Source organism: Salmo salar, chromosome 01 (genome assembly GCF_965601325.2).
Source record: "Salmo salar chromosome 01, fSalSal1, whole genome shotgun sequence".
Taxonomy (NCBI): Eukaryota; Metazoa; Chordata; class Actinopteri; order Salmoniformes; family Salmonidae; genus Salmo; species Salmo salar.
The window spans coordinates 162,537,086-162,552,601 of record NC_138291.1 but is presented as its reverse complement, the minus strand read 5'-3'; the positions used below and the strand labels follow the sequence as shown (position 1 = coordinate 162,552,601).

The following is a 15,516-nucleotide window of genomic DNA, read 5'->3' as shown; positions in this document are numbered from 1 at the left end:
CAACAGCACTGCACCCCCCACAGCTACTCGCCCAAGCCTTCCCCATTTCTCCTTCTCCCAAATCCATTCAGCTGATGTTCTGAAAGAGCTGCAAAATCTGGACCCCTACAAATCAGCCGGGCTAGCCAATCTGGACCCTCTCTTTCTAAAATGATCTGCTGAAATGTTTGCAACCCCTATCACTAGCCTGTTCAACCTCTTTCGTATCGTCTGAGATCCCCAAAGATTGGAAAGCTGCCGCGGTCATCCCACTCTTCAAAAGGGGGAGACACTCTAGACCCAAACTGCTACAGACCTATATCTATCCTACCCCGCCTTTCTAAGGTCTTTGAAAGCCAAGTTAACAGATTACCGACCATTTCGAATCCCACCGTACCTTCTCCGCTATGCAATCTGGTTTCAGAGCTGGTCATGGGTGCACCTCAGCCACGCTCAAGGTCCTAAACGATATCATAACCGCCATCGATAAGAGACATTACTGCGCAGCCGTATTTATCGACCTGGCCAAAGCTTTCGACTGTCAATCACCACATTCTTATTGGCAGACTCAACAGCCTTGGTTTCTCAAATGATTGCCTCATTTGGTTCACCAACTACTTCTCTGATAGAGTTCAGTGTGTCAAATCGGAGGGCCTGTTGTGCGGACCTCTGGCAGTCTCTACGGGGGTGCCACAGGGTTAATGATCAAGACGCTAATGATCATCTGTGGCCAAATCATGCTTTCTAGTGTAGTAGCCTATTTCAATTATTTTTATTTAAATCTGTATAGCTATTTTGTCAATTTACTTTAGGGAGAACTTAGCTTCCCCTAGCCTTATTGACGCGCCACCTATGTATTTGAACATCTTCAAATTGTTATTTCTGGCATTCTGAGCACTGCGGGTGGGGTGGATTCCCTAATCGGGTAAAAGAATAAAAAATAAATATTAAACCCGATTAGGGAATCCACCCGCAGTGCGAAGGATGCCAGAAATAACAATATATATTACCTTTATTTAACTAGGAAAGTCAGTTAGCAAATTCTTATTTTCAATGACGGCCGGGTTGTGCAACAATGCAGTGGGTTAACTGCCTTGTTCAGGGGCAGAAAGACAGATTTGTACCTTGTCAGCTCGGGGATTCGAACTTGCAACCTTTCAGTTACTAGTTCAACGCTCTAACCACTAGGCTACGCTGCCGCCCCGGGTTGTGCAACAATGCATATGGATCTGGTAAAATTCTTGAATGTCCAGTAAATTTAAAATGCAGGCCAAATATCCGGTGCCACATTTTCCTAACGAAAACCCTGGTCTGGACTGATAGGGTGGTGGTGGTACATACAGTGGCATGTATTCATGGATGTCAAGGGACGCCAGGCTTCTCAAAAATATGTAAAATGTTCCTTCAATTCGTATGAGGCTGTGCTGTATATCACCAAAGAAGGCAAACGAAACACCGCCCCTCTGTCTCTGTATGTGAAGGTCATCTATCTGATGCTGTCTGGTCAAAAAGAGTGATATTGTTGCCACCCGTAGCATTGAATACAAGGTAAGCCAGCGAGTATTAGGCCTCCCTTGGTATTTTTTAAAAGAAAATAATAGCCAATTGGTGTTGAGCTAAATTGTGACTGGCCCTGGCACACCAAAAAAAAGTGTCAAGGGATGCCAGTTTGGATTTGGTTTCACACCAATCACAACAAAAGCCAAACGTCATTGTCAGAACTTCAATTGTTTTCTCGTTGTTCTCCAGTGGCGTGAATAGTTAGCTAAAATTGTCCCTTTCCTAAATTAGCCATGGATGGGGATTTGTACTCGTGGTTTTACTTAAAACCTGTTGGGGCTAGAGGGCAGTATTTGCACGGCCGGATAAAAAACGTACCCGATTTAAACTGGTTACTACTCTTGCCCAGAAACGAGAATATGCATATAATTAGTAGCTTTGGATAGAAAACACTCTAAAGTTTCTAAAACTGTTTGAATGGTGTCTGTGAGTATAACAGAACTCATATGGCAGGCCAAAACCTGAGAAGATTCCATACAGGAAGTGCCCTGTCTGACAATTTGTTCTCCTTCTGTGGCATCTCTATCAAAAATACAGCATCTCTGCTGTAACGTCACATTTTCTAAGGCTTCCATTGGCTCTCAGAAGGCGCCAGAAAGTGGAATGTAGTCTCTGGGCAAAAAACAGCAGGAGTTTTTGTGAGTGGTCAGACAGGGAACAATGACACTGGAGATGCGCGTCCATGAGACGACTCCATGTTTTTCTTTCAGTCTTTGAATGAATACAACGTCGCCCGGTTGGAATATTATCGCTATTTTACAAGAAAAATCGCATAAAAATTGATTTTAAACAGCGTTTGACATGCTTTGAAGTATGGTAATGGAATATTTAGCATTTTTTTGTCACGAAATGCGCTCGCGCGTCACCCTTTGGATTGTGACCTGAACGCACAAACAAAACGGAGCTATTTCAATATAACTATGGATTATTTGGAACCAAAACAACATTTGTTGTTGAAGTAGAAGTCCTGGGAGTGCATTCTGATGAAAAACAGCAAAGGTAATCCAATTTTTCTTAGTAAATCTGAGTTTGGTGAGGGCCAAACTTGGTGGGTGTCAAATTAGCTAGCCGTGATGGCCAGGCTATGTACTCAGAATATTGCAAAATGTGCTTTTGCCGAAAAGCTATTTTAAAATCTGACACCGCGATTGCATAAAGGAGTTCTGTATCTATAATTCTTAAAATAATTGTTATGTATTCTGTGAACGTTAATCGTGACTAATTTAGTAAATTCACCGGAAGTTTGCGGTGGGTATGCTAGTTCTGAACATCACATGCTAATGTAAAAAGCTGGTTTTTGATATAAATATGAACTTGATTGAACAAAACATGCATGTATTGTATAAGATAATGTCCTAGGAGTGTCATCTGATGAAGATCATCAAAGGTTAGTGCTGCATTTAGCTGTGGTTTTGGTTTTTGTGACATATATGCTTGCTTTGAAAATGGCTGCGTGATTATTTTTGGCAGGGTACTCTCCTGACATAATCTAATGTTTTGCTTTCACTGTAAAGCCTTTTTGAAATCGGACAATGTGGTTAGATTAACGAGAGTCTTGTCTTTAAAATGGTGTAAAATAGTCATATGTTTGAGAAATTGAAGTTATAGCATTTATGAGGTATTTGTATTTCGCGCCACGCGATTCCACTGGCTGTTGACTAGGGTGGGACGCTTGCCCAGGGAGGTTAATTCTCCGTACTGGCCAATGACTATAACAGCAATTCCGATCCAACCATAAATGCATGCATTATGCCAAAATATCATATGATATTTTTCAAATCTTTGACAGTATGAAGGTATTTTATTTTTTATCAAAAACATTCTAAATTTGCTTTAGTGCGTGACCCTAGGGTGGCAACGCGTATATTCTAAATTATTTCAATGGGTCTTTCTCCATTCTGATTGGTTTATACTGTTCAATTCAACTTCAACCTAAAATAATTTCCTGAATTTCCCTCAGTTTATGCATTTCCTGCACTCATTTGAGATCATTTCCACACTGCCACGATATGGGCAAAAATACTAGGACTTATTTTTAACCAAATGATGCTTTTGCGATTTAAATAAAAAAACTTGGGTGAACTTTTGGAATCATGGAAATGGAATGTTTATTATATTGCTATAGTTAGAATGTAAATAATAGTGGGCGCTTTGAATACAGTGTTTGACATGACAACGAATGAAAATGCCATGGACGAGTTTTTGTGCCATGGTAGGAACGAAAGTGATGTTCAGTGTTTCCTAGGAGACCATATAATCTTTGGCTACATTAAATCTTTAATCATATAGCCAACATATTCATGCTTCGCCTATTCCTCTTTAGTTTAGAAGATACTGTTGCATAAAAACATGGTGATTTAAGCCTCCACCAGTACTGGTATTAGGCTGTATTAGCTAGCTACGTTTGTTCTGACTCAGTACTTTTATTAGTCAGCTAACTAGCGATTAGCATTAGTGGCTAACATGATTTAGCTTAACTTAATACAAACTAGCTGTTTGCAGATGTAAGAAACACAAACTAATATTATAATTATAGAACGCTTGTGGATTTATTAAGATCAAAGTGGAAATAACGTCCAACATTGTTGCGTGTGCTGCATCACCATGCAGACTGAACGAAAGTGTCTTGTGGTCAAGCAACATTAAATGTGCTCCTTGAGTGACTAGGTCTGTGTGGAACGCGGCATGCGGAGAGTAGCGGAGTAAACTATAAAAATGGACGTTACACACGGCGTATCACATTTAACAAACCAAACATTCAAATACCGTTATAGAAGGTAAAGTAAAAACCCAAACCGGTCCATGCATAAATACCGGTATATGGTAAAATACGGTATACCGCCCAGCCCTAGATGGAAGTGCAATATGTAGTAGGCTAATGTTAACAAGCTAGATCATCATTGCACATTAAAGGAAGTTAGGCTAGCGAGCAAGCATTTTAGCCAGGACAACCAAAAACTAAAGAGAGGAGGATGGCATTGGGTGAGTCAACATTCCATTTTTTCTACTTGCGCACACACACATCAGTACCATGGACAGCCACATCATATTTACCTTACGTTGATTTGACTAAATAGTTTTTGGTCTCTTTTCATTGTCACTATTAGACAAAGCATAGGTGATTTGAAGTTGAAATGGTGCCTGGAATAGTGGAGGCAGCTCCTGTTTTCTTTGTGACTTGTGGTAATTCGCTGTGGTTCAAAATCAATAGTAATTTAGTAGTCCGAAAATGTTGGAAACATTAACTTGATTGACCATGCTGTAGGTCATGTAACTGTTCGTTACATGCAATATGCTTTTATTTATTTATATATACATATATCTATCACACACAAGTATTTGGACACCCCTTCAAATGACTGGATTCGGCTATTTCAGCCGCACAGCCATGCGATCTCCATAGAAACATTGGCAGTAGAATGGCCTTACAGAAGAGCTCAGTGACTTTCAGCGTGGCACCGTCATAGGATGGCAGCTTTCCAACAAGGCAGTTCGTCAAATTTCTGGACTGGTGTAAAGCTCGCCACCATTGGATTCAGGATAAGTGGCTACGCGTTCTCTGGCGTGATGAATCACGCTTCACCATCTAGCAGTCCGACGGACAAATCTGGGGTTGGTGGACGCTACCTGCCCAAATGCATGGCACCAACTGTAAAGTTTGGTGGAGGAGGAATAATGGTCTGGGGCTGTTTTTCTCATGGATTATGCTCCTTAGTTCCAGTGAAGGGAAATCTTAATGCTCCCACATACAATGACATTCTAGATTCTGTACTTCCAACTTTGAGGCAACAGTTTGGGAAAGGCCTGTTCCTGTTTCAGCATGACAATGCCCCAGTGCACAAAGCGAGGTCCATACAGAAATATTTTGTCGATCAGTATTGAAGACCTTGACTGGACTGCACAGAGCCCTGACCTCAACTCCATCGACCAACTTTGGGATGAATTGGAATTCCAACTGCGAGCCAGGCCTAATCGCCCAACACCAATGCCCGACCTCACTAATGCTCTTGTGGCTGAATTGAAGCAAGTCCCCACAGCAATGTTCCAACATCTAGTGGAAAGCCTTTCCAGAAGAGTGGAGGCTGTTATAGCAGCAAAGGGGCGACCAACTTCATATCATATTAATGCCCATGATTCTGGAATGAGATGTTTGACGAGGTGTCCACATACTTTTGGTCATGTAGTGTATCACGTTGCAAGGCATATGAACTAAAAGGTTATAGAGCAAATAATGTAATTATCACAATACATGTTCTAATATGGCTTTTTGGGGGGGTCTTTGCTTCCACAATGATTTTTACCCACACACCGCTACTGGCCGCGTACTAACAGGCAGGGAAAATCACACAGGCACAAGGAGATCAAAAATGATAAAGAACAGCTCTGGCAGCTTTACTGTACGTTCTGCACAAAGTAATTTTCTGATCCAACAAAAGCCTCTGCAATATACATGTGACCCATGACAAAACCAAAACAACTTACTGTATTTTTGTCAGGATGCAGTGTCCTGTTGATGGAATCCGAGTCTTGCTCTCTTACACTATATGTGATTACTGCATGGTTAAAACATTTTGCTGACTGCTCTGTGCAACATATCCATCTCTATATCAAGATATGGGGAGCACCTAGGAGGGCTGTGTTTTCTTGGCTGAAGTATTGACATCAGTCAAATGCTTTTTCTGTTTTTACTTACTGGCGACATGCCCGTGCTTGATATTTTCTTCCTGTTACCGGTCACGGCATGTAACATGTATGTTCTGCTCTCTGCGAGATGGACACAAGTACAGAGGAAGGGATGAACAGAGGGGTAGAGTGGGTGATGGCCTTGTCCCTTTTTTTAGGAGAGGGGGAACATTGGTGCTCCTGACACTGGGAGGGTCTCGCTTGGTTTTGCTCGCCTCTTGCGCGCCGCCTCGCCTGCTTTTCTAAAATGTCAAAAGTAATCGAGGTGAGGAAATGTGGGAACAAATGCGTTTTGTATGAAATTAGACTTCTCAATCGCGCATTGAGGCGAAGTATTCAGACAAAGCGAAAACAGTTTAGAAATTAACACTAACTTTTTAAAAAGATTCATTTTACATAATTATTCTGACATTTTGCTATGAGACTCGAATTGAGCTCAGGCGATATCCTGTTTCCAATGATCATCCTTGGTCTTTCTACAACTTGATTGGTGTCTACCTGGGGTAAATTAAATTGATTGGACATGATTTGTAAAGGCACATTCCTGTCTGAGGTCTCACAGTTGACCATGCATGTCAGAGCAAAAACCAAGCCATGAAGGTGAAGGAATTGTCCTTAGAGCTCCGTGAAAGGATTGTCGGCACAGATCTGGGGAAGTGTACCCCAAAGAATTCTGCAGCACTGAAGGTCCCCAAGAACACAGTGGCCTCCATTCTTAAATGGAAGAAATTTGGAGCCACCAAGACTCTTCCTAGAGTTGGCCGCTCGGCCAAACTGCGCAATCGGGGGAGAAGGGCCTTGGTCAGGGAGGTGACTCTGACAGAGCTCCAAAATTCCTGTATGGAGATGGGAGAACCTTCCAGAAGGACAATCATCTCTGCGCCACTCCACCAATCGGGCCTTAATGGTAGAGGGGCCAGACGGAAGCCACTCCTCAGTAAAAGGCACATGACAGCCCGCTTGGAGTTTGCCAAAAGGCACCTAAAGGGCTCTCAGACCATGAGAAACAAGATTCTCTGGTCTGATGAAACCAAAATTGAACTCTTTGGCCTGAATGCCAAGTGTCACGTCTGGAGGAATCAACATGGTACCATCCCTACGGTGAAGCATGGTGTTGGCAGCATCATGCTGTGGGAATGTTTTTCAGCGACTGGGAGACTATTCAGGATCAAGGGAAAGATGAACGGAGCAGAGGTCCTTGATGATAACCTGCTCCAGAGTGCTCAGGACCTCAGACTGGGGTGACGATTCACCTTCCAACAGGACAACAACCTTAAGCACACAGCCAAGACAATGCAGAAGTGGCTTCGGGAATAGTCTCTGAATGTCCTTGTGTGGCCCAGCCAGAGCCCGGACCCCAATCTAACGTCTCTGGAGAGACCTGAAAATAACTATGCAGCGACACTCCCCATCCAACCTGACCGAGCTTAAGAGGATCTTCAGAGAAGAATGGGAGAAACTCTCCAAATACAGGTGTGCAAAGCTTGTAGCGTCATACCCGAGAAGACTTGAGGCTGTGATCGCAGACAAAGGTTCTTCAACTAAGTACTGAGTAAAGGGTCTGGATACTTTTATGTAGATATTTCTTTTTGTTTATATACATTTGCAAAAATGTCTAAACCTGTTTTTGCTTTGTCATTATGGGTTATTGTGTGTAGATTGAGGTGGAATAAATATTTTAGAATAAGGCTGTAACAAAATGTGGAAAGTCGAGGGCTCTGAATACTTTCCGAATGCGCTGTACATGGGTGGAATCCCAAAAGAACTAAAGTTATAAACAAAATTAGCTAGTTGTGCAATACATTTTATAAGTAAAAGGATAAGGAGCATATTGGTTTTTAAATGTGTGCATGCTTTTCTCCAAGAAAGCATCACACCCCTTTTGAATCGTCTGTTATCTGCCAGGAGGATAGTCTTGTGCTTCCTCTTCCGAAGGGCCATTTTATGCATCTGGAATTTGTTATTTTATTAAGATCCCCATTAGCTGTTACAAAAGCAGCAGCTACTCTTCCTGGGGTCCATACAAAACATGACATAATACAGAACAGTAATAGACAAGAACAGCTCAAGGACAGAACTACATAAAAAAAAAATGTAAAGGCACATGTAGCCTACATATCAATACATACACACAAACTATCTAGGTCAAATAGAGGAGAGGCGTTGTGCCGCGATGTGTCACTGTATCGTTTTTTAAAACCAGGTTTGTTTGTTTATTCGAGCAATATGAGATGTAACGGAGTTCCATGCAGTAATGGCTCTATATAATGCTGTACGCTTTGTTGAATTTGTTCTGGATTTGGGGTCTGTGAAAATACCCCTGATGGCATGTGTGGTGGGGGAAGTGTGTGTAAGTTGACCATGCAAACAATTTGGGATTTTCAACACATTCATGTTTCTTAGAAAAAGTGATGCAGTCAGTCTCTCCTCAACTCTTAGCCAAGAGAGACTGGCATGCATAGTATTTATATCAGCCCTCTGATTACAATGAAGAGCAAGAACATTCCTTCCCCTGTCACTCAGTTGAAGGTTCATGGCTGTAGTTTAGTGTCAGCTGTGGGGCCAAATGCGTAGCATTCTTCTCATCCTTTCACCCTGGGAGTGAGGGATGAGGGGGAGGGCACTCCATCGCTTTTCCTAGTGTAATGGGATGATGGCGTAGACTCAAACCCTATTTGAGGGTCTCCCTCTTTTCCCACTCTCCTGCCTCTCCTCCCTCTTGTGTTCTCTCACGGTCTCTTGCAGGTTTTTTTTTTGTCATGAATCTTGCTCTGGAGGCAGCTCTGCAGAAAGGTCACTAGCTGGCACAGCCACGAAGTCATAAAATCAGATTTTAACCTGAACTACACTGCTAACCCTAATGCCTAACCTTTACATTTGTACAATATTTCCTATTTTGACTTTGCAGCTGGCCCATCTAGTGGCAATTGCTCAGTTCTGCCTCAAGGACAAGACTCATCCCAATAAAAGCATTTTGTTTATGGTCAATCTGGCTTCTGTATTGGCCATACAGCATTTACTGCGATGTGGCCTCTGCAGAAGGGCATTCATAGGGTCAAGGGCATTCATACCTCTTGTGCTTCGCAGAGCTGTTGTCAAGGTATTGAGTTTGTTTGTCCAGGATGTACCGCCCTCACCTACCGTCAACCAATCATGTCAATACGGAGCTATACAGAGCCTTCCGCATTGTTACAAAACTTCGGAGGTGCAAAGCGATGTGGTATAGAGCTTGATTTGGCCCCCGCGAGCCATCCGAAGGCGCCGCAATTGCGTCACCCTCCATACGGAGCCTCCGCCCACATTTCCTGATCAAGCATACATGGTCTTTAAATGTCAACCTGCCTGTCTCTGTCTCTCAGCTTCTCGGTCACCCCTGTCTATCGTATACTCTGAACCACTTTCCTTATTGATCGGGCCTCTCACCCTATAACAGAGAGACCGTAGATTGTTACGTTTTCAAACGTAACAATCTTCTTTCTCTCTCTACCTTTCCTCCCTTTCTCTTTATTCTCTAACAACTTCTCTCAAGTCCTCTCCTGTTTTTGTCTCGGTAAGCTAATAGGAGCCAGTCTCAGTGGAATCCCCTCAGTAGTTAATAAGCCGAACAGTAATGAACCAGTACTGTTGTGCTGATGGGAGGAAAGGCTGCTTTTTAGACCTACTTTTTCACAGCACTGAATTTGCCCCCTTTCTAATATTCTCTACTTTTGCCATATTTTGGATACTGAATTATCAGATCTTCAACCAAACCCTAATATTAGATAAAGGGAACCAGAGTGAACAAATAACACAATAATTACATACTTATTTCATAAACAAAGTTATGCAACACCAATGCCCCTGTGTGAAAAGTAATTGCCCCCTTACACTCAACTGGTTGTGCCACCTTAAGTTGCAATGAATCCAACCAATCGCTTCCTGTAGTCGTTGATCAGTCTCATGTTGCTGTGGAGGAATTTTGGCCCACTCTTCCATGCAGAACTGCTCTAACTAAGCCACATTTGTGGGTTTTCAAACATGAACTGCTCGTTTCAAGTCCTGCCAAAACATCTTCATTGGGATTAGGTCTGGACTTCAAATTTGTTGCTTTTCAGCAATGTTTGCATAATGGGACCCATGTCGTCCAAAAAGTTAGACTTTCGACTGTCCATAGAACATTCTGTCCGTAGAACTTTCTTCCAAGTGTCTTGATGATCTTCCTGGTGCTTTCTGGCAAACTTAAGTAAACTTTTTGGATGAGATGGGTCCCATTTATGTGTGGCGAAAACCAAACGCTGCATTCCACAGTAAGAACCTCATACAAAAAGTCAAGGCATGGTGGTTGTAGTGGGATGGTTTGGGGATGCTTTGCTGCCTCAGGACCTGGATGACTTACCTTAATAAAAGCAAACGTGAATTCTGCTCTGTATCAGAGATTTCTATAGCAGGATGTCAGGCCATCCGTCTGTGAGCTGAAGCGCAGCTGGGTCATGCAGCAAGACAATGATTCAAAACACCCAATCAAGTTTACCTCAAAATGGTTAAGAATCAACAGATTTGAAGTTTTGGAATGTCCAGATCAAATCCCAGTAGTGATGTGGCAGGTCTTGAAACGAGCAGTTCATTCTTGAAAACCCACACATGTAATTGGGCAATTACTTTTTCACACGAGTTGGGTGTTTCATACCTGTTAGTTAAGTAAAAGTATACTTTTTGTTATTTGTAAATCAAATCAAATGTATTTATATAGCCCTTCTTACATCAGCTGATATCTCAAAGTGCTGTACTCTTATCTAATGTTTTGGTTGAAGATCAAATAACATTCGTTATCAAAAATATGCAAAAATGGAGAATCAGAAAGGGGGCAAATACTTATGTTTTATTTTGGATCTAGGCCCAAGTCTGTAAGTCCATAGGGATCGGACTCTACTTGTGGTATCTCTAAGGCCAACGATCTAGCTGCAGCTTGTTTGTGTGTCCGGTGTATTAACCTGAAGTAATATAGGGACATGTTTCCCTGTTACACAGGGGCCTCTAGATGTTTCACATATCTGCTCTATCACCGACCATACAATCACACCAGAATTAGGCTAAAGATGAAGCCCTTGGTTAATGGAATCCTGTGTGCTGGAAGAACAGCATGTAACGACTGGGAGTCCTCCAGGAAGGAGAACTCCTGGTCCATGGTCCAGCCTCGGTCCCTGGAACCTTAACCATCTGAGGGAGCGGTCCTTATCTGAAACCTATGTAGTCACTATTAAAGTGCTAGACTAAAGACGATGTACACTCTGGCTCCTCTGGGTTCAACAGTCAAACTGTGGCTCTTAGCCTGTACATAGATTTTATATATAGTGTTCTATGTCAATTGGCAACTCACAATGAGGAGTCGGGGAAAGTGTGTATGGGGGGGGGGGCATTTTGGGTTAGATGTCTAGTGCTTAGCCTGTGTATGGGGGGGGGGGCATTTTGGGTTAGATGGCTAGTGCTTAGCCTGTGTGTGGGGTGTGTTCTGGAGGTTGACTTTGGGGCATATGGTTTCCAGTTTTGGGGGTTTAACATTCTGTGGCTCTGAGCCTGTACATGTGGACCATTGTGTAACAACTAGGTCAGTTGGGGAAGAGTGGGCTGTGTGGGGGAGTGGGCTGTGTGGGGGAGTGGGCTGTGTGGGGGAGTGGGCTGTGTGGGGGAGCGGGCTGTGTGGGCTGTGTGTGGGGGAGTGGGCTGTGTGGGGGAGTGCATGGTCATGGTTTTATGCTCACAATCAGCAAGCGGGGAAGTATTGACAGGCTTCCCCCTGCAAGCTCACTCTCCCCATGCGTCCCCCTATCAGCTATTCATTCAGAGCTTCAGTTAACTTTAACGTATGATTTAACAATCTATAAAGTAATCATAATCGCCTTATACTAGCTGTAAAGTCTCTGTCCATTTACATCAACGGTCAGTTTGAGGTTGACCTGGGTTGTGTGGTTGTGTGTTTTCAGGAAGCGTATTCAGAAGCAGAACATCACGTTCCATCCAAACCACACAGTGTCGTATCTTGAATACAGGAGCTACTTCTTTGAGCCCAGCATGTCAGTGGGCAATGAGTCGGATGTGGTCACCATCCCCAACATGCTTGTGTTGGTAAGACAGCACTGCAGAGTACACACACACTAATTTATAAGAACTGGACTTCTATGTCTTTGCTCTCATCTCTCCCTCACCACCTCTTCCCCGTCTGTCTCCCAGGGTGCAGCAGTGATGATGGAGAACTTGCCGTTCCCAGTGCGTCTGATGATCAGCACCACCTTTAAGACCTTTAAGGAGGGACCTTTCCTCACCAAGTCTGTAGGAAAGCTGATGTGGGGCTATGACAGCAAGCTGGTGGACTTCCTCAATAAATGGCTCCCTGGGATGCTGCCTTCCACTGGCAAGTTTGGCCTTTTTGCTGAGGTGAGTGGGCGAGCGAGAGGGCGAGCGAGAGGGTGAGTGAGTGGGCGAGCGAGTGGGCGAGGGTGAGTGGGCGAGCGAGTGGGCGAGCGAGAGTGGGCGAGCGAGAGTGGGCGAGGGTGAGCGGGCGAGGGTGAGCGGGCGAGGGTGAGCGGGCGAGGGTGAGCGGGCGAGGGTGAGCGGGCGAGGGTGAGCGGGCGGGCGAGCGCGGGCGAGCATTCTCTCTGCGCCATATGGCAAAATGTGTAGAATTGCAGGAAATTGGCTTTTAAAAAGGCTCAATTTTCTCTTCCACCAACAAGAGGGCTGTGAACAGTTTGGGATCACATGGCTTGTGAGGTAGAGCTTTGTTACGACAGCGATTTAATGACAATATCCATCTGGACCTTTGCCACCTAGGACATTTCTGTGACAGAGTACGCAAATACCATTTGAGGTTCTATCTACAACCTGTTTAGGTTGTTTGTCTGGTTTAAGTGAAGGGTGAAATATCAATCTGTCTGTTTCTTCCATCAGTTTAACAACTCAAATACTGGTTTGTTCACAATCCATACCGGCGAAGATGACATCAGGCTGATTCACAAAGTGGACTCATGGAATGGCATGACCAAGGTGAGAGGTCACACAGCCATGTGCCTTCACCTTTACAGATTGGGCTGAGGGGCTGTTAGAAAAAGCATTGAGAGGAAAACGGATTTGGGCTTCCTGTAGAAGAACACCATGGAAATCAATGGCAACTGTTATGGAGTGAACTATCCCGGCTAAATAGTCCAAAGTTTTTAAAAATTTGTGGGCAGTGAAATCCTGAATCAGCTTTCAATCATTTCCTGCTCTAGGAAGAGCGCTCAATGGATAACACTGTCTCTCTCTCTCTCTCTCTCTCTCTCTCTAGTTGACCAATTGGAAGACTCCTCAGTGTAACATGATCAACGGTACAGCTGGACAAATGTGGCCTCCCTTCATGACTAAAGAGTCTACACTGCCCTTCTACAGTCCTGACGCCTGCAGGTACACACACACACACACACACACACACACACACACACACACACACACACACACATCTCAGCAAAAAAAGAAACGTCCCTATTTCAGGACCTTGTCTTTCAAAGATAATTCGTAAAAATCCAAGTAACTTCACAGATCTTCATTGTAAAGGGTTTTAACACTGCTTCCCATGCTTGTTCAATGAACCATAAACAATTAATGAACATGCACCTGTGGAATGGTCGTTAAGACAGTAACAGCTTACAGACGGTAGGCAATTAAGGTCAGTTATGAAAACTTAGGACACTAAAGAGGCCTTTCTACTGACTCTGGAAAAACACCAAAATAAAGATGTCCAGGGTCCCTGCTCATCTGCGTGAACGTGCCTTAGGCATGCTGCAAGGAGGCATGAGGACTGCAGATGTGGCCAGGGGAATAAATTGCAATGTCTGTACTGTGAGACGCCTAAGACAGCGCTACAGGGAGACAGGACGGACAGCTGATTGTCCTCGCAGTGGCAGACCACGTGTAACAACACCTGCACAGGATCGGTACATCTGAACATCACACCTGCGGGACAAGTACAGGATGGCAACAACAACTGCCCGAGTTACACCAGGAACGCACAATCCCTCCATCAGTGCTCAGACTGTCCGCAATAGGCTGAGAGAGGCTGGACTGAGGGCTTGTAGGCCTGTTGTAAGGCAGGTCCTCACCAGACATCACCGGCAACAACGTCGCCTATGGGCACAAACCCACCGTCGCTGGACCAGACAGGACTGGCAAAAAGTGCTCTTCACTGACGAGTCGCGGTTTTGTCTCACCAGGGGTGATGGTTGGATACGCATTTATCGTCGAAGCAATGAGCGTTACACCGAGGCCTGTACTCTGGAGCGGGATCGATTTGGAGGCGGAGGGTCCATCATGCTCTGGGGCGGTGTGTCGCAGCATCATCGGACTGAGCTTGTTGTCATTTCAGGCAAACTCAATGCTGTGCGTTACAGGGAAGACATCCTCCTCCCTCATGGTACCCTTCCTGCAGGTTCATCCTGACATGACCCTCCAGCATGACAATGCCACCACACACAGAACGAGCAGTATGGCTGATTTCCTGCAAGACAGGAATGTTAGTGTTCTGCCATGGCCAGCGAAGAGCCCGGATCTCAATCCCATTGAGCACGTCTGGGACCTGTTGGATTGGAGGGTGAGGGCTAGGGTCATTCCCCCCCAGAAATGTCCGGGAACTTGCATGTGCCTTGGTGGAAGAGTGGGGTAACATCTCACTGCAAGAACTGGAAAATATGGTGCAGTCTGAGGAGATGGACTGTAGTACTTAGTATCTGGTGTGGCCAACAGCTGCATTAACTGTTAGTTTTGATTATCACCCCCCCCCCCCCCCTCCCCCCTTTGTTCAAGTACACATGTAACTAACAGAAATTGAATAATGTCTGTGGCACTTGTTCAGTTTGTCTGAATCTTATGTTCATACAAATATTTACACATGTTAAGTTTGCTGAAAATAAACCCAGTTGACAGTGAGAGGACTTCTTTTTTTTGTTGCTGAGTTTATATATACAGTCTCTTTCTGTCTCTAAAGATCTTTGGAGATGGTGTACCAGCGTGAGGGGATAATGGAGGGGATTCCTCTGTACCGTTACGTGGCTCCTAAGACTCTGTTCGCTAATGGCTCAGACTACGCTCCCAACGAGGGATTCTGTCCCTGCAGACAGTCTGGCCTCCTCAATGTCAGCAGCTGCAGATCCAGTCAGTGCACACACACGAGCGCACACACACCTGGACGCATGCACATGTTTTCTTTAGGGCTGCAGGTAGCCTAGCGGTTAGCGTGTTGGTCCATTAACCGAAAGGTCGCTGGTTCGAATACCCGAGCTGCCAAGG

The 15,516-nt window shown here is 44.3% G+C and overlaps 1 protein-coding gene across 7 annotated transcripts in view; it reads left to right on the top strand.

Moving 5' to 3' along the window:
• Positions 1–15,516, top strand: part of scarb1 (scavenger receptor class B, member 1) — a 54,484-nt gene that overhangs the window by 6,563 nt on the left and 32,405 nt on the right. For all 7 annotated transcript variants that reach the window (XM_014138745.3, XM_014138766.3, XM_045690503.2 and 4 more), the window contains 5 exon segments: positions 12,183–12,324; positions 12,430–12,633; positions 13,147–13,242; positions 13,523–13,638; positions 15,215–15,381. In XM_014138745.3, coding sequence (XP_013994220.1) covers positions 12,183–12,324; positions 12,430–12,633; positions 13,147–13,242; positions 13,523–13,638; positions 15,215–15,381 — 725 coding nt within the window.